The sequence below is a fragment of the Microcebus murinus genome, chromosome 24 (assembly GCF_040939455.1).
Source record: "Microcebus murinus isolate Inina chromosome 24, M.murinus_Inina_mat1.0, whole genome shotgun sequence".
In the NCBI taxonomy this organism is placed as follows: domain Eukaryota; kingdom Metazoa; phylum Chordata; class Mammalia; order Primates; family Cheirogaleidae; genus Microcebus; species Microcebus murinus.
The window spans coordinates 26,729,107-26,753,567 of record NC_134127.1 but is presented as its reverse complement, the minus strand read 5'-3'; the positions used below and the strand labels follow the sequence as shown (position 1 = coordinate 26,753,567).

Genomic DNA, 24,461 nt, shown 5'->3' with positions numbered 1-24,461 from the left:
AAATGGTGATGATAGATATAAAATTTTCTCTTTTTAGACCAAATATGTATCTTAATAGAAATTGCCTTTTTAAAACTACACATATACGGTATTAATGATCCAACTAGTATATAGCTGTATCTTGTCAGAACAACAGTAAGGGTTGTTTAGACTTAAGAATTGCAAAAGATACTGAATGAATCTTGATATTTTCTTATTGGGGGTGAGCATCAAAATCCTGAAGTCCTTTTTGAGCATAGGCAAGGTATGTGCCAGAAAAACACACAACTCTGCACTTAAACAAAACCAGCCCATACTTTCATGGTTCAGGGACCACCATGACCCCTCTTCATGTGGTCAAGTTCATCTGTGGGCTGTGAGTGTGTTGAGGGTGGAAACAGTGGCTAATGGGGGTGGTTTCCGAAATCTGGAGTAAAAATCACATTTAGGAACCAAATTACATCCGGCTTTACAACTTACTAGTTGTATGATTCTGAGAAAGTTATTTCACTTCTGTGCCTCAGTTACTTTGTCTTTAAATGGGGATACTGGTACCTAATGTGTGGTTTTAGTTGGGAGATGGTTATATGAAATAATGTACTTAGTGTGCTCAGCACAACTCCTGGCGAGTGGTCATAGCTCAGCAAACATTATCCAGCAGCTGTAGTGACTGCTTCGCTGATGGAGGATTTGGTGGGCATAGAATATTAGTAGGAGTGCGTGATGATGTTGAAAGGGTAGAGAAAACTGGGGGGGGGGGGGTAGAAGGTGGGTGTCCCTTGAAAGGAATCATGTTGTTGAAGTTTGAAGGCATTTTTTTTAGCTTAAAGTTGAATTTTTGTTTATTTTCAGATTATGATGTACCTATTCTCTTATTTGAATCTGATGGTTCTTTGACATATAGTCCCACAAGCCAAGTTAACAGTAGTCACCACAGTGTAATGGAGAAGAGACTACAAGAGATGAAGGAGAAAAGGGAAAATCTTTCCCCTACCTGTAAGTGATTACATTTCGTAACATGAAAACTGTGCGAATAGGTGAATAAATTGTGGTGGAAAGATTTTTTTTCTTTACCTACATATTTTATTTAATGTTTCCTGATTTTAACAAATTTTGACTTATTTCAGGGCAGACTTTGTTAATATTTTGTTCAAAAAAATATTATACATCATTAAGATATTTAAAGTTTATATTGTGTGGATAGTGTTCTCCAGGCTTATAATCCTGTTTGCTGCAGCTCTTTGTCATTTCTATCTTTGGAGTTTCTTTTTTATTTTTAAAAGTTTAATTAATCATATCTCTCTCAGAGGAATTTGCTTTATTTTTTTTTTTTTGACAAGTCCTGATGGCATTGAAAGGCATTTGCATGTAATAAATCAATTTATATTTTTCTTATTTCTTTCATCTCTAACATTTTAATTACTTAAGTAATTGAGTACATTTTAATAAAATATTTAAAAACTTAGCTAATAGTAAAAATTCATCTTGTATCCCACCAAATTTTTATTTCTGATTTGTAAGAGCTTTTTTTAAGGTTATATATTTACTCTGTCTTGGATTTATATTTGTATGTGCTATAAAATGGGCACCTATAGCAGTTAAGCTTCATTTTGGCTGCAGCACACAAAGCAACACACAAACCAATGACTTCACTTAGATAGAATTACCTTTTTCTCTCATGTCAAGTCCAGAAGTAGGCAGGCAGAGCTCGGTGGCATTCCATAGTGTCTTTAGGAACCTGGGTTTCCATCTTTCTCTTTTGCCTTTCTGGGTGCCTGGCTTTTCTTCCAAAATGTGTGTGCCCCTCAGCCAAGCCTGTTCCATTTAACAGCTTTACCATGTGTCCCATCCAGTATCCTGCCTAATCCATTGGCTGGGACTTGGTAGTACAGCCACTCCTGGTTGCAAGCTAGACTGAAGTATATTGTCTTCACTAGAGTGCATTCCTGTGCTAGTAAAATCAGAATCCTGTTCTAAAGGAAGCTGAGAATAGATGTTGAGATAGATAACTAGCTGTGTCCTAAATGGACATCCAAATTGTTTCAACTTATAGTTACATATATAAACTAATTTGCTTTAAACTGTTTTTTTCATTACTTTGCAGTGTTAATTCTGTCACTTCATTGTGTACAGCACAATTTTAAACTCAACACCTGAAAACTTTGTGATAAAATAACTACAACTCATAAACAGACATGCCTATTTTTTAAATGTAGGAACCCCTTGTTTGAGTTGGAGTAATAATTTTTCGTGGTTATATCTTTACTTTCGATTTATCAAATTTCTTAAAATTTTCTCACTCATAACTAGAACTCATAAATTTCCCCCTGAAATTAGGTATTATAATAAGATTAAGGCATAGGTTAAACTTCCTTTTTGGTTCCTATGGGTTTTCTCATAGGCATTGGCTTTTTTACTACAGAACAAACCAAGATAAGTAAGGTTTATTTTCTTTTTACAATTATTTGCATAGATCTTCTCAGAAAAGTATCCTTTTGAGTCTCTTTAAAAAATATGTTTGGATATGAGACTCAGGCATTTCTTTTGTTTCTTGTCTGTTGTATGCACAGCCTTTGAAGGTAATGTTTTTGACCTTATTTGTTAAATCATTGACATTCTAGATGTTTCCTATGAAACTGTAGTTTCTCAACCTCAGCACTATTGACATTTTGGGCTGGATAATTCTTTGTTGTGGGCACTGTCCCTGCCTTTCCCCACTGTATGCCTGTAATACACCTCCTTCCTTCCCCCAATTGTGACATCCAGAAATGTCTCCAGACATTGTCACCTGTATGCTGGGAGCCCAAATCACCCCTAGGTGAGAACCACTGCTTTAGTTACAAAAGTAACTGTTACAGTCATCCTTAAAGAAAAAGCCAAGATTGTCAAACAGGAAGACTGACCAAAAATGTTCATTTAATTTTGTTAAGTTTCTGATTAGGTTCAGGAAGTTGACTTTTAAGATCCCTTCTGACTTTTGTGATTCTGTGATTTAATAGAATCCCCTATGATTAATAGGTGGACTTACTGTTGGCTTCATCTACTAAAAAATATTGAAGTTATATCTAACGAAATGTTTTAATTCTGTTTTCAGCTTCCCAAATGATCACACAGTCTTATGATAATCCAGGTAACTCTCTATGTGAAGAAGCATCTTTGAACATTTCACGTTATACTTTGTGTTCAGGTAAAATTATTATTTTCTTTTCTGTGATATATTTAAGCTTTGAGAATAGTATGATTTTCTTATTTAGAATTTCATGTAGCCATTTCTATTGAGTAGAATAATTATTTAAAGCTAGAACTCATAAATTTCCCCCTAAATTAAGGCATGCGTTTTAACTTTTTGGTTCCTGTGGGTTTTCTCGTAGGTGTTTGCTTTCTTGCTACAGAATCAATTGCTCGTTTTTTTTAAACTTTGTGCTATTATGTGTATGCAGTTTAAACTATATAGAACTGAGAGCAGTCAGAACTAAGGAAAAATTGTTTCACACAATGTATAATAAACATATGGAACATGTTATTAAGCGGGATCAATGAAGTATATAAAGATCATCAATAAATTCAGGAAATTAACAGGATTTCTAATTAGAAGCAGAAAGCATTGATAAGAATTAATGAAATTGGTTATGTGTTATACATATATATTTTATTATTCTGGGAACCCTTGTTTGAGTTGGGATGATAATTTTTCATGGACCTATCTTTACTTTGGTTGTATCAAATTTCTTATAATTTTCTCAGCCCACCATTGGGCCCAAGTAAATAGTGGTGAACCCTAAAAGAACTGTGTTCAAAAGTGCTTGAAATGCTATGGAACATGCTATTATGAAAGCCACAATGGTGACAAAGCACAAAATAGTATCAAGGTATTAGGAGTTTAAAGTTTCCTTTCAATGCGTGGTTTATTCTTGCAGTCTCATCTGTGTGTGTTGGAATTATTTACCCATTTATCCTAAATAATCTCCGTCTTTTTATTTATACTGATACAGTTCTTATAAGTTGGAAACAAGTATTAATAATAACTAACACTGACTTCACTTTTGCTATGTTTTAGGCACTGCTTTAAGTGTCTTATTAACTGTATCTCACTTAATTCTATTAGCCCTATGAAATAAGTGCCATCACCATCTTCATTTTGCCACTAAGAAAACCAGGACACAGGTCAAACAGCTTGTGCAAGGTCATGAGCTTTTTATGAGTGGCAAATCCAGGCTTCTAACTTAGGCAGTCTGACTTTAGAATTTATACTCTTAATGACGTGTCACACTGCTTATCAGCTTTTTGAAACATGTTATAAATGTATTCAGCTGCTAAAATTAAATGTGACCTATATTTCCAACTGCTGCCTTAAGGACGTACAAGGCTGTCTGACTTGGCGTAGACACAGCACCACCCTGCCCACTGGCCTTCCCTCCTTCCTGGAGCACAGCAGCAAGGAAAGGGCTCTGATGATTACTGTATTCTTCCTTTTTAAAAGTAGAGCTTTAGTGATTCCATTCACAAAGTTATAACACTTAGGTTATCTCCAGATGTGTGATTGCTGTAGAATAGACGTCCTCTGCCAGCAGGCACTGAGCCTTTCTTGGGGGAGCCAGCACTGGGCTGGAGACTTCATGTTCCTAAATGAGCAGAGAGTCGAGTCTGTTCTCTAGTGGGTAGTGAGAGGGGCAGATACACACACACCATAGTGCAGTGTGATGTGGAATGCTGTGTAGCAGAGGAAGACATGGCCAACTAGACTTGGCAAGGGTAGTGGGAAGGTCACAGGGATATTGACAACCCAGTTGGGCTTTGAAGGGTGAGTGGTATTTACCCAGAGTAAAGTGTGGAGGAAAGGCAAGGCCCAGAAGTGCGGGAGAGTATAGAATTTTCAGGAGATAGATAGTAGCTTAGTATTACTCTGAAGAAATGTATAAGCTATATGGGAAGTCAAAAATTAAGATCTGCCAGATGGTTCACTTTTGAACATAAGTATTATTTGACGACTTCACTAGAAGATAGAGAAGGTAGAGATGGCTTATAATAATTGGGGAAATGTTCCATGAAAGAGTAGAAATTGTCTTGCAGCAGTAATTCTTAAGTTTTAGCGTTATTGCCCTCCTAAAGAATTTAGTGACAAACTGTGGATGCTATTCCTGGAAAAAAATGCACCTGCATCTGGAAATTTGCATGAAATGTCTAGAGGTTTGTTAACGTTTTTTTCCACCTCGATCTTTATCTCACTTAAGCCCAGGTTCCTTAGTTAAAAATACTGGCCTTAAAAATATCCTTAAGTTGGCCGGGCGCGGTGGCTCAAGCCTGTAATCCTAGCACTCTGGGAGGCCGAGGTGGGCGGATTGCTCGAGGTCAGGAGTTCGAAACCAGCCTGAGCAAGAGCGAGACCCCGTCTCTACTATAAATAGAAAGAAATTAATTGGCCAACTAATATATATATATACAAAAATTAGCCGGGCATGGTGGCACATGCCTGTAGTCCCAGCTACTCGGGAGGCTGAGGCAGAAGGATTACTTGAGCCCAGGAGTTTGAGGTTGCTGTGAGCTAAGCTGACGCCACGGCACTCACTATAGCCTGGGCAACAAGCGAGACTCTGTCTCAAAAAAAAAAAAAAAAAAAAATATCCTTAAGTAGAAAGAAGAAGAATGAAAATCCAGTCAATACTCTTCTTAACTAATAGCTATGCTTAAAACATATTATTTTATTGGTCACTGGAAATGACATTTATAATAATTTAAACTATTTTTAAAAGTTGATTCTTTATTAATAATTTTCAGATGAATCCTTTGCTGGTGATTCACACTCATCTTTTGATGATCTTTGTGGAAATTCAGGATGTGGAAATCAAGAAAGGAAATTAGGAGGATCCATTAATGAAATTAAAAGTGATATGTGTGTTTCTTCACCTGTTTTGAAAGCAGATAGTATTCATTCATCAGCATCTTCCAGTTACCTCAGCCGTTTAAGTCCTCAGAAATTCATGAGTAATCTTTCAAAGCAAGAAAGAAATTGGCGAAGAGATACTATAGGTGAAATAGTCACCCCTGACAAAAAACAGGCTGAAGGTCTATCTAAAGAGTGGTTGTATGAGAAATACCGTTTGTCTCCTACATTATCTTCAAAGAAAGGCCTCCTTTTGGTGCATTCAGTATCGAAGGGTTCCACAGTGAAGAGAAAAAGGACACCAGAGGACTTACATTCACCTCCAAAAGAAAACCTAAAAAAGAGATGCAGCCGGAGATCTATCATGCCAAGGCTGCAGCTGTTTAAGTTAGAAAACAGCCTGCAGTTCATGACCAGATCTGCTGCTGAAACTCTGGATTGCGGAGAGTCCTCATATGATGATTATTTTTCACCTGATAATCTTAAGGAAAGGAATTCAGAGAATCTTCCTCAATCTCAGCCATCATCCAGCCCTGCTCATTTCAGCTGCAGAAGTCTTTCCAAAAGGGAGAGAACAAGCATATTAGAAATGTCTGATTTTTCTTGTCTTGGTAAAAAACTCAGATCAGTCAGCATTTCCAATTTAATAACAAAACCCAGCTCCAGTCTACAGAAAACTGGAAATGGTGAAGTCTGCACAACTTTGAATTTTATGACATCTGAGGGAACTTTTGCCACTGCAGAAACTCCAGAGTGTTATAGACAGGCTGGGCCTCTGCAGGGAGAGGAGACATGCCCAGATGTAAACAGCTTTTCCTGCACCATTGATGACCTTGCTCATCCAGAAGGACCTCATGGAGATTTTACTCCTTTGAAAGGAGGCAGTAAAGAAACGAAAGAAATGGTTGGTATAAAAGGTACACAGAAAGAAGGTACCACTTCCAAAATGCTGAACTCCTCTGAAGGCGAAGCACAAAGTGATTATAGGCTAAATTTTGTAGATGACTTTAATGTGGAAAAATCTACAGAAGAAAAGGAAAACTTATCCAGAGGATATAGTGAAAGTATGTGAATCTCCTTTTCTAAGTATCTTTGTTAAACAAATATGTAATAGTGCATCCATATTTCAAATTCATCACTTTTTTATAGTTTAAATTATTTCCCCTTTTTCATTTAAAGATTGTATGTTTGGCCGGGCGCGGTGGCTCACGCCTGTAATCCTAGCTCTCTGGGAGGCCGAGGCGGGCGGATTGCTCGAGGTCAGGAGTTCGAAACCAACCTGAGCAAGAGCGAGACCCGTCTCCACTATAAATAGAAAGAAATTAATTGGCCAGCTAATATATATACAAAAAATTAGCTGGGCATGGTGGCGAATGCCTGTAGTCCCAGCTACTTGGGAGGCTGAGGCAGGAGGATTGCTTGAGCCAGGAGTTTGAGGTTGCTGTGAGCTAGGCTGACGCCACTGCACTCACTCTAGCCTGGGCAACAAAGCGAGACTCTGTCTCAAAAAAAAAAAAAATAAAGATTGTATGTTTGATATTTTCCAGTGATGAATTATTTAGAAGTTATGATCAAATCTGTTGTTATGAATACATTTCTCTAAGTTTTTCCCTCTTACAGGTTCAAAGAATAAGTAATACTTAGTATGAATAATTGACTTAGAGTGAATCCTTTGTCCTTGTTCCATTATAGCCTCTCACTATATATTGTATAGTCTCTCACTAAAACATGAATATTGTGTAAAGAGGCATACTAATAGAGGGTTTTTTAAAAATCTAGGTTTTTAATAATGAGGCTGTTTATTTTAGGAAGAAAATTAAGGTAGCATGAGCCATTACTTCTTTCAAGAAAGAGGAAATATAAAAAAGTACATTTAGAAATACGTTTTATCAATATTTATTTTTAAAGAAACTTTGGGCAGTGTTAACTATAAATTTTTTTGAAACATTTTTGCTTAGGTAAGAAGTTCATTTGTAATAAGCCTTGTTTGCCTTCTATTTATTTTGTTTAAAAGTATATTATTTAAACAATTTTATTCTTATCCATAGTTTAATAGTAACCATAATAATAAATTATGTAATGAACAGCATAATAATGCATATAATTGTAGTTGTGGCAAAAGTAGCAACAAAAAACATCCTGCACTTTTATCATTCTAAGCACAAATAGGTTCCAGCAGTCAAAAGTGAAGAAATCTCAAACTTTGAACATCTTTACCTAAAGATTTGGTTAAAATTTGAATAAGACCAAATTTACTCTTCATCATTTCTCTACTTTTCATTTGGTTTTAACCAACTTTTTCAAGATGGAGAAGTCATAGTGAGGGTTGAAATAATCACAGATATATCACATATCTTTTCTTTGAGTACAAACTCCCTAAAAATGATCTCACAAAAAGAATTAAAATAATTTTATATATTTTTATCCTATTTATATCTTAGCTTTCTGAACATACTAAATTTGATAAGAAACTATATTTTATATTCCATTAGACTTAGTATGTATTTTCAAAATATTCATTTTAAAATGATGTTGACCCCAAAATTAATAGAAACAGTAGATGTATATAATTGTTTTGGTGGTTAAGAATATCCTCTTAATTCTCATTCTTCTCAGTTCTTATCCTGTGTATTTTTTAAGCTTTGGAACAATACTTAATGACATGCAAATATAAATTAAGTGGAAAAAAGCTGGTTTCAATCAGTGTGGCACAGTGTAAAATTTCAGTGTTGTCAGGAATTGTCAGTAGTCCTTGGAAGCAGGTTTATTTCCTGTTCTAGAACTTAGACCCCAATGTCCACACCCCATTGGGTCTGAAGTCAATAGAAGCGGATGAGGAGCAGGCCCTGGTTGCCCCACTGGAACTTGATTTAGAGATTTTTGGCCGTCTTGTGTTTCAGGCCATCACACAGTGGTGTACAGACAGGGCCCTGGTGTAACTCACTTTGACTCAAATGGAAGGATTCTCTATGCTTCTTCTAGAGTCATCTGCCTTATTTCACATCGTTATCCAAAGACAAAAAATCATTGGATTCTAGGACAGAAAGATTTACGTGTTGTCTAGCCTAAATCTAACCCCAGTCTTTTATAATAATAAAATTGAGACTTACTGACATTTTAAACTATCCACTGTCAACTCACTGAGACTCAGGTAAACCAAGTGTGTCTTGGAATCTACCTTAGATGACACTATAAAGCCTTTAGTTTACATGTCACATATGCACATTCCATTCTTGCTGAACTTATGGAGTAGTAAAGACTTCTGTACATCAAATTATACCTCTCCAAATCTTTCATGTTGAAATAAATGTCTTTTTTCAATTTGTGTTTTCAGTTTACTTTTTGCTGTCATTATCTAAGATAGAGTGTAATAAAGCTTTCAAGAACAAATTATGGAGAGATTCAGTAATAAACATGAATAGAACAGGAACTGAGTGAAAAACTTAATTTTGTTTTTTATAATTTTAAAATCATTTAATTTTTTTCATTTTTACATTTTCTCCAATTTTATAAACAATACACAAATACATTTCCATTATAACAAAGATTGGTAAAAAAGAATAAAACCTTCCCATCTCAAGCTCCTCACATACCTCCCTTTATTAGTTCACTTAATAACTAATGGAAGTTAGTCATGCACCTGTTGGGCAGGTGGGGCGATAGCAGAGATTGAAGCAGTGTGTGTACCTCCAAGAGGAGGAAATGAATGGAAATGACTGTATAACACTGTCAGCTTTTGAGCAATTAGTGATAAAAAGAAAAATAATAGTGCATCAGATAGATGAGGCATCCAATGAAGGCTTCCTTGAGGAGGTGGCATCAGGTCATAGGCCTGGGAGATGTAGAGGGGAGCCTGTGACTGTCTGCTGAAGTCACATTCCAACCGGAGGTAGCAGTGGATATAAATGTCGCACTGTAGAAAAATGCCTTCAGGAACACTAAGTAGGCCAGTGCAACAACTCTCACTGAGCTGAGGGAAGGCAGTAAGGTAGCAAGAGCCAGCTGCCCTGACAAGATGGGGAGTTGTTTTAAGTGTGATGAGAAGTCACTGGGGTTTTGAACAAGGGAATAACCAAATGGATTTATGTTTTAAATGTAAGCCCTTTATGGCGAACAAACTGTGTTGGACTGCCTGCTCTAAGCAATCGCTGTCAACTGTTTAATGTTTCTTTCCAGACGTGTGTGTGTACATACAAATGCAAATAGATATTTTAAGGGGAATTTTTTTTGGAATACATATATTATCCTATCATCTTAAAATTTGCTTTTTAAAACTTAATATGTCACGTATATTTCCATATTGTTATTAATAGATCTATATTTTTTAATACAGTCTATATCAGGGGTCAGTGAAATCTTTTTATAATCGGTCAGATAGTAAATATTTTAGGTTTTCTAGGCTGAGAGGCCAAATCAAGGTATGTCAGTATCTACATAGAAAATTACATGCATAAAAGACATTTTCACAAAATGTTTATTAACAACACTCAAAGTAAAATTCAATACAGTTTTTTTAGTATGCAGATCCACTAATGAAAAGAACAGAATTTTTTTCTGAGGACAGTAAGAATAACATTTCCTTTACTTGGGGTTCAAATTGAGTATTCCCATCACCAACATTGATTGCAAATCTTTATTAAGGCTGATGTGTAATAAGATTTTATGTATGTCACCTTTAAATGCCTTTTTACAAAGAGACATATTCCCAATCCACATGCAGATGACTTTCATTGAGCATATTCATGCTTAAAAGGCATTTATGGAATTCTGTTTGGTTCTTCTCTTGGTAAGTGCCTTTTAGTATGTCCTTACATTGCAAATTAATCACTTCTAACTGAAGGTTAAGGGGAAGCTCCTTAATTATACAGTTAAATGGATTTTGAAATAGGAAATTCTTTTTGTTCTTGAATGCAGTCTGAAAAATCCTGCTGGAACTGCCATTTGAGCTCAGGGAAAATGTCCACGCAAATTTGCATTGGAATGGAGATCTCATGTCCTGTTTTAACTTTTGGCAGCACAGGACAGGAATTATATAAAGCAGCTTAACATTACTTATTTGTGCAAATGATATCCCACCCGCTTTCTGACACTATTAATCATAGCTCTTCAACCAACAGAAGTTGGTTTGAATTGCCCAGTAGATGAGGCCAAATTGGTCGTCATCCTAGTGTACAGCTTGGCTCCTAGTTGCTTCTCACTAATGAATGGGGACAGAGTGGTTCCACAGGTGCCACATGTCCACCAGCACAAGCAGAAAAGTTCTTCCCATGCCCATACTCCACTCTTGCCTGTTTGTTTAATGCAAATTTTCTTCTTTGCTGTGCATGATGGGCTTTTACATGTCAGCATCTTGTACATGTGTGTTGTGAGCTTATCTGAGCAATTTGATTATGTCCAACTACTAGGTTCTTTTTCATAGATAACAGCCACCAATTGTTAGAGGTTGATGGTGCTTAACTACTTTTCTACCAGCTCTATCTGCCTTATCTTAGTCTCAGACAAACATTTATTAAACATTTATTGGCAGACAGGAATCAATCCACAAAACTGACCAATATGCTGACATCCCAGTTCTCTGTCCTTGAGCGCACTGTCCATACCTTATCTGAAAGGTTTATTAGAGTATGTTTCTGTAAACTTATTCAAAATCAGACCACCAGATATCCTCTGACCGTGTGGTTTATCATGGGGCCATTTAGGGATCAAGCCTTGGATACCATCCCCAGAGATACGAGCTACAACTCCTGCTAGATTGTTATGTCCTACTCATGTGTGGGTAGGGAGTGCCCCTGTAATATTTCAACCCATCCAATTTTCTTGAATCCCTTCATTTAACCAACAAGAAACTATTTCTGACATCCATTATGCTGATTAACAAGCCGACAGCATCACCAATTATAGCTCATTTCTGCCTTTCATTTGGCAGTTAGCAAAGCCTCTAATGACAGGCTGTGGGGATTTACAGGAATTGTCTCTGAAGTGTGGTGATTCTGTTAGCACACTAGCTAACCACTCCTGGATGTGTTTTGAGGCAGATGAACTAATATACCTCATATCAGACAGTTTATGCTGAAGTATTTTAAACTATATTCCAGCCAGTGTAACACAGTATTATTTTGTCTTAGTGCATTAATTTCTGTGATAGAAATTGCAAGTAAAGCCCGTGCTGACTTCAGCTGGTTGGTGGTCACTGCCTGCAGCTCTAGGTTGGGAAGGATTATAAGGTTGGACCCTGGCTCTGAAGGAAAACATAACATGGTAAACTAGTAATATTTGCCTAGAGGATTAATTGGTTCATATGGTTCAAGATGGAGTGTGTTTGGATTATAGCTTTAATTGATGGAGAATTATAGGCAAAAAATACTATAGTAATTGTGAACGATATATGTACATTTCATCATAATTCATCCTAAAGCAGATAATTATAAATTCATATTTCTTTTGCAGTAATAAGAGAAAGTTTGACAATCTTATGTTTTGGGTACATCTCATTGAAATCAGGAAGTGTACCACTTTTAAAACTGAGTTAATTGAAAATGTATGTGCTTTATCAGAACTAAACCCATCTAATCACAAGCATTTGGGAGTTCTTATATACTATATTTTGTATATTCTGAGTATTTTTTATTCAAGAGGAAATTTGACTTATTGTAGCAAATAAATAGGTGTACATGTATTCCTTAAATATTTTAAATTGAGAAGTAATTATTATACTTTTGACAGTTCACATAATCCACAAGTGTGTTAGGAGTGTTTCTCTCAATCCTCTTCCTCATAGTTTGCAAGCCCACTCACTAAGTAATAAGACTAAGCAGTCGGAACAGCTCGATGTGGGTTAGTCAGCCTTAACAGGAAGGCTGACCACAAGGAAGGAAGGCTGTTGATTTTTTAACTGATCGATTAATTCATTCATTCATTTACTTACTCGTTTTTCATTAATCAGATGTTTATTCTGCATCTACTATGTTCCAGGTATTCAAACAGACACAGTGAGAGTAAGATTAATATGAAGCCCTGTCTCCTAAAAGAGCTTAGACAAGTTAGAGAAGGTACAGTCAAGACAGTCTGTATACAAGTATTAGGAAATTCAAAAACTGATTACTCCCAATGGGAAAGGTATGTAGCATTAAAACTAACTTACATATATAACGTCTATATTTTAATTCTCTACAATGATTATAAAGGAAAGAATTTCAGCTATCTACTGAAGATCATGATTTTGTTTTTATTTTTTTTTCATAGTTAACAAAGTGAACTTGATATTCTAACAGATGAATATGAGTACAGGTTTTTGTTAGCTGGGTTTTGCCTGGTACAGAATCTGTGAGTAACTTGTATATCCCAAAGGTTTATTTGGAAAGGAGTTTTTTCTAGGAATCTTTTAAGGTTCTTTCCACAATCTTAAGATTTTACATTCTATATTGTTCTTAAATAATTCGTTATTCAGATTTGGGGGATTCAGAAGAAATTTACCATTGGGATAATGGTAAAATGTTGTTTATGCTTTTTTATATGTTAAAAGTATGGATTTTTCTAACCCCATCAAACTTATAGCAAAAAAATTATGGATTATTAAATGAGCCTTCAGAAGCCTTTTTAATTTTGACTTTTGCAGAGTGCCTTTTATGAATACTGTTTAAATGTTTTATTAGTACTACCATTATTAGTCCTAATTTTGTGTCTTGGAAGTAGGAAAGTAGGATGTGCAGGAAGATGTATGTTAGAAATAAAAGTTTATTTCTTAAGCCTTGGCTCTAGGCAAAACTTTGATGCAGCCAAGATTCTCTTATGGTTTTTTTCAACACCCACTTCTTCATCTCTCTTCCTTTCCTAGTATTTGACACGTTGACTGCCACACTGGGGAAAAAAAAAATTCTCTTAGGGATTTTATTATGAAAATAGAATAAAAACTTCTAAAACAAAAGACTCCTTTCTAATTTAATGAAAAATTTGTTATATCATCAATAAAAAAGTAATGTAAAAACTTGAAAATCAACAATGTAAAAAGTAATGTGAAAACTTGAAAAATAGTTCATTAAGGGTAAAACGTTTTTCTCGACTTATCAGTCTCAAGTGTAATTTAAAGGTAAACAGAAATACAAAAATGAAATTTATTGACTTCATTTAATCCACATTTTTAGAATTAAGTTGTCAGTAGGTAAAGAGACAATGAAGTTGTCAGTAGGTAAAGAGTTATGTAGGCTTCATGAGGCCCTGGGCTCACAATTAGACTAAGTTAAATACAACTCACATGGCAGTCAATGTGTTAAGTGACACACACCCATATGCTGCCTTGGCCTGGCAAGAGTGATCACATTCAAAATTCTCTTCCTTCAGGATCAATCTTTGTCTCTGAGTAGGTGAAGGTTGTGATTTACCTAATTCATTTCACACTGAGGTGAATGAGTGCCCATTTACTAACTTTCTTTGATGTATTTGTACTAACTTTCTTCTTTGTATTTTGGTAGTATTAACCCAAACAAATTTCTAAACAGTGAAATTTCAGGTAATATAACTTAATAAAAATTCTGGAGCAGTGAGGTTTGTTTCTGTATTTCATCATTTTCTGAAAAGTAAGTCAATGAATCGTGTATAATGAGGGTAGAATGAAGAGTGGGGAGAGAGAGGAGTCTAGGATCTGTGGCTCAGGTAGGGAGATGCTGTGGACTGAATTGTGTCCCTCCCGCTGTATGTGTTGAAGCCTTAACCCCCACTGGGATGGTATTTGGATTGGCGGTAGGGGGAGCCTTTGGGAGATAATTAGGTTTAGATGAGGTCATGAGGGCCTTCACAATGGGATTAGTGCCATTATAAAAAGAGACACCAGAGAGCTTGCTTCCTCTGTCTTTCTGCCACGGGAAGACACAGCGAGAAGATGGCCGTCTGCAAGCCAGGAAGAGAGCCCTCACCAAACCCAAGCAGACTGGCACCTGGATCTTGAACTTCCAGCCTCCAGAACTGAGAAAATAAATTGCTGTTATTCAGGCCACCTAGTTTGTGGTATTTTGTTATGGTAACCCAAGCTGAAGGAAGACAGGCATTCATCAAACTCTGGGGTGCGTTGGCATGTTAGTTGAGATTTCTCTGAGACATTCAAAATAGATGTCCATTAGAGAGTTTGATATATCCAGCCATACCTCAGCAGGGAGTTCTGGACAAGGTGCATAGAATTAGGACTCTTCAGTAATGGTGACTATGGGAAGTGGTAAAGTCACCTTAGTGGGTTAGAAGAGAGCTGATGACAACCCACAAAGAAGCTGCACATCTGGAGCAAGCAGGAAGAGTCAGGAGAGCCAGGAGAGGAAGAGGGGAGTAGTTACTCTATTGATCTGGACAGAAATGGAATCTCACTGCTCTTTTCACAATTGCTTTCCAAGGTACTTAACACTTCACTGCTTTTGGCTTACTTTCTTTAAAGAAAACATTGGTGAATTACTGTGGCAGGGTTTGTGAAATGCTTTAAATAACCAAATAAATTATTTACTTGGATCATTTTGTGACTGTATTATTTGGGAAATTGTGAAAAATGTGTCATTAGCAATGTTAGTCTCACTTTTAAAATGTTGTGACGCATTTCCTAGTGCTTTTTGTTTAGAAAATGCTTTATTGCCTGTTTCATTTCTCGGCATAAACTGAGGCAGGTAGCCATTGTAAAACCTTTTTTTGGATACACTAGGAAATTGCAGATTTGTTCATGATTCAATAACAATAACATTGCAGCCCAAATTACAACTTCAGTCCACTGCTTTTCTTGTTTTGATATACTCTCACTTTAAGTAAATATTTGTGTTTAAAAAGGAAAATAAATGCATAGTGGATATGATTAATATTCTAATGTTATAATTACTTGTAGATCTTAACTATGAAAAACAGGTTGCATCCATATCCTATCCTAGAAGTTCTCAGCATTTTCAAAAAAAGATGGTTGAAAGTAGTAGAAAGTAATACATAGATAATAGGTAGATAGATAGACAGATAGTTAGATAAATTTACCTGGACAGTAAACAAAGTGAGGCTGGGCGACATGGCTCACATCTGTAATCCTAGTACTCAGGAGGCCAAAGCAGGAGGATTGCTTGAGGCCAGGAGTTCGAGACTAGACTGAGCAAGAGCAAGACCTCTCTCTACCATAAAAAAAAATAGAAAAAATTAGCTGAATGTGGTGACTCACACCTGTAGTCCTAGCTACTTGGGAGGCTGAGACAGGAGGCTCGTTTGAGCCCAGGAGTCTGAGGCTACAGTGAGCTATGATGACACCACTGCACTCTAGCCTGGGCAACAGAGGGAGATCTTGTTTCAAAAAAAAAGTGAGCAAAAGTGAGACACTTAGCTAAATCTTAGGACAAAATATCAACTGCATGATACCCTTTTACATGCCTTGTGAATACATCTGATCCACCTGTCTGTATTTTGCTAGTTGAGGTCATCACTGTGTTAGTCATCTGGGCTGAAGTAGTACCAGGAGAGAAGTGAGTACAAGTCAACTATAAGAGATTGCTGAGGACATGGGGGGATCAGTATGTGATTGGTTTGAGTCTCCAAAGGGATTCAGTATTAGGCTTTATGGCAAAGAGTGTTGATTTGTGGTTCAGAACCTGACCTTAAAATGTTTCTAGGGCCCAGGCTGCAAATAACTAGTTTAAATTCAAGAAGACATTTAACCATTGTTGTTGTGCTTTTTTTTTTTCATTTTGATAGAACCCTGTTTTTGAAGAGTGAAAATTTTCAAATCAGGCTGACCAAACTTAGTTATATCTGGTTTTATCATAGTTATATCTTAGTTATATCTGGTTTTATCATCCTATCTGCAAAGCAGTCTTTCTCATGTTATATGATTTTCAATTTCTGAGGGCACTAACATTACTTTTGCCTACATTTATTGATCTGTGTCTGTATTGCCTATTGGCTTGTGAGTTCCCTAAGAGTAGGACAATATCTTGTACATTGTGCATCTCCAGTGGGTGGCCCATGGTCATTAGGTATTTGTTGATAAGTGAATGAATGAATGGGATGTGCAGTTGGGCTAACCACCACCTGGCTGCCCTCTGTGTCAAGGTGTGCATTGTATACCATTGCAACCATGTTATGGTCTGTGCTAGGTCTTCCTTCAAAACCCCATCTAAGTCATGAAGTAGGCAGGCTGTTTTGGGAGGAAAGACTAAGAATAAGGAACAGCATGTAATGCAATAGCAGGAGGTGAGTCAGCTCAAAGTAAACATTTTACACTTCACTGTGGGTTACTTAGGTCTACACAGCTCAGCAGCTAATGAAACTGCATTTCACTGGAGTATCTTCCTTTTGGTCTGTGTGCCTTCATGGTGAGATATGGGTCTGTGGTGGAAATTTGGGGGACTAGAATCATCTGTCACTTATAGATTGAAATAGATGCTTTGTACTACTGAAGACTCTTCCAGAAAAAAATCAAATAGCCCCCAAAGCTGAAATTACTTACTGTTGGTAATATAGAACTGACTTCTTGGAGGATCTGGGGTTTGACCATTATTTTAAAATCTAAGAATTAAGTTTGAACAGTGCCGAAGGAATAAGCATACATTTTCTTACATTATCAAGTAAGCAAATGTGATGCTATAGCATATTCTAACCTGACAGGCTAAATTGTTTCTGACCATTGAGTGAAGTGAATTGCTTGGGATATTGGAGTGTAATAAACTGAAAGTTCTAAATATTTCTCAAAAAGCCAGAAGTATGCAGTGTTTATTTAAAGGGCCTATAGTTTCCTGTTATCCTTATGTGTAAATAAATGTAATTTTTGATTTTTGTTTTGCTTAAGTTGTGTCAGTATTCAGACCATGTCAAGTTCTAACTAATCTTCTACTTGGGTTTTAGATGTTAACAGTGGCCCAGCAAGGCATGATGTTTTACATGGCTCATGTGAAGGCTTGAAGGGCCTCATCAGACCTCATGAGGAATCAAAGAAAAATGGGAAAGGCAAAAAGGTCAGTGTGTGAAAATATTTTAAACTTTTAAATGCTGCTACATCATAATGTTCCACTCTGGGTTAATGAAACATAAACTAGTCTATCCAACTTGTGTCTTATTTAAAAAATTGATTAAGGTTGTATGTTGGAAAAACTCTGAATATCAAACTGAGAGCATTGGTTGCATTCAGGACAAAGAGCTACTATTAATAGACCCAAGCTTTCTCCTATCACTTTGCCAATGCATTTCTTGTAAAAATGCCCGCAGCTTCGCTCTAACAGAGAATGTTGGTTGTGCCAGCATTTGTTGCTGTTTTGTAATCTGAATAAATATTTACTAGACAGGAGGTGAAGAACCCAAACATCTTTCATTTGCAAATTAATCAAAGTTTGACCTCAAGCCTGCAGAGTGAAAAGTTTATACACCAACAGGCAGGGACATCCATTCCTTTGTAATTTCAGCTTTAAAAACCTAGCTCTTGGCCGGGCGCTGTGGCTCACGCCTGTAATCCTAGCTCTTGGGAGGCCGAGGCGGGCGGATTGCTCAAGGTCAGGAGTTCAAAACCAGCCTGAGCAAGAGCGAGACCCCGTCTCTACTATAAATAGAAAGAAATTAATTGGCCAACTGATATATATATAAAAAAATTAGCCGGGCATGGTGGCGCATGCCTGTAGTCCCAGCTACTCGGGAGGCTGAGGCAGAAGGATCACTCAAGCCCAGGAGATTGAGGTTGCTGTGAGCTAGGCTGATGCCACGGCACTCACTCTAGCCTGGACAACAAAGTGAGACTCTGTCTCAAAAAAAAAAAAAAAAAAAACCTAGCTCTTTCTCCAAAAAGAAAAAGTTCTCTTATCCCAGGCTAGGCTCATGTGAATCATGTCAGGAGGATTTAAAATTTTTTGATCATTCAACATCTGCTTTCATTGCTTAAATTTGAATTTAGCCACTCAGTATTATCTCATGCCTCATTTTATGAGGCCAAAGAAGTTTCATACGATGAATCCTGGATTCAAACTGCACTGATAACAGGAAGTGAAAATGATGGTGATTACAGCAAGAAGTGTTTGCACTGGGGCATCGGCTCTGGACACTCAGGCTTAAACAGATGCACGGCTACCCTCTCTACCCGTGGATATAGCTGCTTTGTTCCTTATATTGGCATTGGTTAAAAGACATTTAAAATTGCAGAGGTTTCCTGGAAAGTCTGCTGTAACTTAGAGAAACTTAGATGTCTTTACTCGTGCTTTCTGGTTTGTCTTAGAAAAAAAAAAATGGAGTAGAAAAAAGGAAAGGAACCATATTTTGGGTAGAGCAACAGATTTGTGGAGATAGAAATCATCAAGTTCCCCTAATGTATTTGTATATAAGGGACACCCAGGCATCTGGCATCGGTCTTAGGATTGCACTGAGCATCCCCGAGTGTTGCGGCCTTTGGACCTGCCCAGCCAGTTGCCTCCCGGGGATCGTGCCCTTCGTAGAAAGCTCATGACCCCGTGACCAAGTTTACATTTTGCTTTCCTGTTTCCTAGTCTTCTCCCTAATTGCTACGTGACCAGTTGACCTGTTTCCTTTAGAAAGAAATAAAGAAAAAAGCCTTTTTGGTATTCATTCAGCCGGAGTTTATTCAGCATCCCCTGCCGTCCGCACGCTGCCCCTGCCGACAGGTCCACAACTGCTTGTCCACCGCCCGGCTTTACAGCTCCCACCTTGTGTGCCCTGTCCGCACACTTTCTGCCTCCCATAGACAGTTCTCAGGGAAACGGTTGTGCCTGGCATGTAGCTGTTGTTCCAGTCCTTGATACTATGCCTGGCATTTAGAAAAAAAAAGTGCTTAGTAAATGTTTATCATTGAGTTACTTGTTAACTCACCATAAAAACGCTCCATCCTGTCTGATCAAAAAGTATGAGGTTTGACCTTCAGACACACGACCTCGATGCCTTTTTCCTGGTGATGACCCTTGACCTGCTGGCTGGGTCTGTGAACGAGCACTGGGTGAGAGATCCGCATCCTGGGTGGGAATATGGTCCATTCTCACCTTCAGTGGCCCCTGACATGGGGGATTCATACCTGGCTGACTTTCTGACATTATTCTACAGATCCAGTGGTGAGTGCTACATAGTGTAAAGATGGCATTATTGTCATGCACAACAATAAAAAAGTAAGTGGTCAAAGAGGAGAACAAAATGTAAAATAATATATACAGACCTACAATCTGCCTTTCCCTGACATTGCTCAGGAGCAAAAATATTTTAATAAGTTTAATTGCTCAAATTTTTTTTTAACTCTTGTTTTGAAAATACCTTATATGCATTAGTAGACTTTCTGCCCTCGTAATTTAGAATAGTAGACTATTAGTGCTAAAAGGAATCCATCATTTCTGGTTTTACATGAAGAATCACCTGAAACAATTTTTAAATATGCAGATTCTTGGTCCCACTTAAGACCCTCTAGGCCAGCACCCCCTAGGCCACCGGGGAGCTGCCAGCCAACCATGAAAGCCATGGTTCCAGTACAGTTCTTCTCTTTGACAGGGAGGAAACTAACACTCAGAGAGGGGAAAGGATTCATCTCAGGTATCATATCTTGCTAATAGCAGAAAGAATGAGATGCAGGTTTCCTTTCTTTGACTTGATAGTGTTCCTAATCCATTTGTTACTGCAGTTCACCACACAACCTTTTCTCTAAGGAATCAAGAACTCGTCGTGCCTTAGGGTGGTGCTTCTGAACTGGGCTGCACATTGGAATCACCTCGGGGTCTATGAAATACATGGCTGCTGGCTGACACTCCCAGACATTCTGGGGTCGTTAATAGAGGGTGCACCCTGGCCATTAGGATTTTTTCAAACTCCTGAGATGATCCTCACGTGAAGCAAAGTTTGGAAACCACCCTTCAGGATTTTAGTGTAGTTTAAATAAACAGATTATCTTGGAAGAAGTTTTGTTTGTTTCTAAACACTTCCCATATGAACTTGTTTCATTGTTTTTTTAGACTCATTAAAGACAAAGGCTTAAAGTCTTGATTTCTTTGCTTGCAGATTGAGTGTTTTATTAATAGAAGTGCAAATTTAGACAGTAATATAGAGAGATGAATGATCATGGTTTATCATCTTACAGATTAGAAGGAAGAATGATACAAATTTCTTAAAATTCAGTTTTAGAATATAAAGATACAGGTTCCCAATAGTTTGAGATCTTTTAATGTGCAGTGGAGATAGTTGTTTTTGTTGCTGTCGTATGTTGGAATGCATCAGCTAAAACACTAAGTTTAGTCTCCTGGTTTTACAAGTCTACAGTGGGATTATAGAAAGATAAATTGGTAAATTAAATAAAAGTTTCTGACCTATAACTTTAAATTATAATGTTAGTCTTGAAGGTTGTGCTGGTATCTCAATCATTCCATTTTTCCCCACTGAAACTGTTTTACCTACTTATTTTTCTTATTAGATTTAAGATAATCTTAAGATAATGTTAAAACAAAATTAGAAACTTTTTAACATAGTCATATTTTTATGTATAAGTATGTGTTAAGGGATTAGATTCTATTATACACAAAAAATGTTACTATTTCTCCAAAAAGTCTTTTAATTGAATTTTAAAGGTGAAAAAAGTAAGTTTATAAGACATATCTTGCAACAGCTAATTACTGAAGCGTGTCTGTACTGAGATGCAGAACACTGAGGTCTGGAAGATAGGGTAGGACTGACATTTTTATGTTCTCACAAGAGAGCTAGCTTACGTGCCATTTCTGTGGTTATGAAAATGGTGTGGAATTCAGATGAGTCCCATGGCCCTAATGATCTTAAACTGGAAGTAACATGGATAGGTGATGTCCCTTCTGGGCAGCCCTGCAGAGTAGGCCTGATGAGAGCTGTTAATCCCGAATTCTGTGCAATATGAAGGTGCAGGGCCGAAGGTATGAAGATCAAAAAGGTCGGGAAGTGTGAAGCCTGTGGGTGAAGTAGCAGAGTCTCAGTAGATGGCGTGACCCTGGGGGTGGATGCTGGAACCTGCAAGAAGAGAGATGCTGACGTTGGCACCAGAAGATTCTAAGCATAGATTGTTCTCATCTCTGGCTTTCTGCAGTTTCATTGTGATTGTCATACCAGAGTGTTGTCTTTGTTGTTAGCCTACTCGAGAGTCACAGGCCTTCCTGTCTTTCATCTGTTCTGGAAAATTCTCAGTTGTTATTTCTTCTGCCTGTTTTCTCACGCCTCCACTGCTGGGAACACAATCCCACATGTCAGCCTTTGCTCCCATAGTCCGTACCTGGTGATGTTGCCATATCTCTTTCCTCTCATAGCTCTGTATTTCATTCTGGATATTTTCTGTTGACTTCTTTCCCATTTCACCTTTTACTTTTATAAGTCTATTCTGATGCTAACCCTGTGTGTTGAGGTTTAACATTTCATTTATTATTTATTCAGTCCTTGTAATTGTGTTTGAATTTTTAGAGAGATGAATGATCATAGTTTATCACTTTACAGGTTAGAAAAAAGAATAATACAGATTTCTTAAAATGCAATTTTAGAGTGTAAAGGCAATTTTTCATTTCTCTGCCAAAATATTTATTAATCTTGTCTTTTATTTCTTTCAACATAGTGAGCATATTTATTTTGAAATATATACCTGGTAACTCCATTTTCTGACTCCCCCTAGTTTCTGTTTTTATTTTCTATTGTTTTTAGTCATATGTTTGATATCCAATATGCCTGGTTATTTTTTATTTATCTTCCTATCTCAGGAGTTGAGAGGATTTGAAGTTGTCTGGCTTCTTCAAAGAAGGAGCCTTGCAGTGGCAAGAATATAGAAGGATCTCAGTGGTGGGAGTAGAAGCAATGTTGGGTGATGAGAGGGTGAGAAAGCTCTAGCACAGAGGCAGTGTGGATAGTCCATCTAAGGGCAGGTGAGAAGAGCTGCTAGGGTATAGAAGCCTTCTTGAATAAGGAGAACAGGCCATTTGAGTCACTATTTGGTTAAAATAGAAAGCTCATCTTCCTGCTCTTTCCTCTCCTCTCGTGTAAGAAAAAGGTCCTAGGATGAGTACTTCACTGCTGTAACAGACACTCTAATATTTTATGAATGTGGCTTTACAACTTGCAGTAATTCCAGGACTTTGGCTGTTTGCAGTTAGATAGTGTAGTTGGCTAGAAGTATATAGTCTCATGGTTTTGATTTCAAACTTACTTTCAAGTTGAAATTACAGTGATTCATCCAAATGACAGGTGCTATTTATTTTTTTTCTTGAAAATTAAGCATAAGTATGTTGTTATTACACGTTTAGGGGAATTGCCACAATTCCTGGAGGATGACACCCTTTATAAATATCCAGGTACATAATGTCCCATTTTACAGCCCTTCTGTACACAGAAAGATAGGGCCTGTCTCATGGGTAGATCCTTGGGGTACTGATCACTTGACAGATGAGCTTATGAGATTGAAGGTGCCCTTGATTTCCAACATGGCTGTGATCTGTCACTGCTTTGATAAGTCACTTTTGGCAAAGTGTACCTAAAGTTGGCAGTGGTGGGGATGTGCTCATTGTCACAGGTGCAGAGTCCACCAGCAGGTGTTGCTTCATGAAGCCATTTAAAAGCCAGCCACCTCTGGATGGCCTGACAGTTGCTTTCAGCTCCCCTTAGCATGTTATTTTTTTTTCTTGTTATGTATGAGGGAAACAAAATATTTCCATAGAAAATATTAAATAGAATCTTCAAAGAACTCTTTTGTTAATGTGTTTTCTATGTTCAATACAGAATGACTGATTTTTGCATGCATTATAAAATGCTTAGTTCAGTAATGGCCAAATGTGTTTTGGTGGAAATGAAGACCAGTCAGGGTGGGTCCTCTTGTGCCCTCAGTGGTCACCTTGGGCCACATCAAGGTAGAGAGAGGCCAAGGTCAGAGTACTCTCTCCATTGGGAGAGAGCCAGAGGCACAGAGAGAGAAGCTGTTTGAAGAAATCTGAGATCTGTTGGTAGACATTCTATGCACTGGGCAAAAGAGAGATGTGCAAGCCCAATTTAAATCATTCTAGCTGCTAATTTGTAAGATCTGGCTTAGTGAATATACCATCTGGGGGACGGACGTTAGGTAAATGACAGTAAACTATGTTAAATTGGTTTAGAAATATCAAATTAATCTGGTTGAGATATGCAGAAACTCAAACAAAACAATAACTTGCTAAAGTAGCAAACTTGAATCCTTATGTTTAAAAAAAAATAGATTCCTTGGAAGTAAAAGAATTATAGATAAGTGAAAGTCACCCAACCCAATGCTTCCCTGGTATGAATACCTCCCCTTTAGTGGGCAGCTGCTTCACTGGGGAGCTGTTCATGGGTAAGTAAGTGCCACCCACCACTGCGCTGCCCCACCCTCCCGAGAGCCCATCCTGTACTCAGACGACTGGTCTAGCTCATGGTCATTCTGTTCCTCTTACCAGTAATTAGTTTGGGACTATGACTCACCTCTGTCCAATAAGATGTGAAAGGAAGTCTTACTGGGAGGTTTCTTGAAAAAGTGTTCTCCCACTGGAGATAGCCCTGGGAAGAAAGCTCCCTGGTTCCTGGGAGCTTTGTTGTGGCTGGATGCCTCTCCTGGAACTGCCTGAGGGTGAAGCCAAGAGCGCAAACCAGAGACCGGAAGGGAGGAGGGAGGAGGGCG

General features: G+C 37.5%; 1 protein-coding gene across 1 annotated transcript in view; it reads left to right on the top strand.

Moving 5' to 3' along the window:
* MCPH1 (microcephalin 1) overlaps nt 1–24,461 on the top strand; it is a 190,018-nt gene that overhangs the window by 20,325 nt on the left and 145,232 nt on the right. The window contains exons 6-9 of the mRNA XM_012783214.3: nt 832–975; nt 3,074–3,166; nt 5,755–6,924; nt 17,708–17,817. Of these exons, the coding sequence (XP_012638668.1) occupies nt 832–975; nt 3,074–3,166; nt 5,755–6,924; nt 17,708–17,817 (1,517 nt within the window). The remainder of the gene's footprint in view (nt 1–831; nt 976–3,073; nt 3,167–5,754; nt 6,925–17,707; nt 17,818–24,461) is intronic.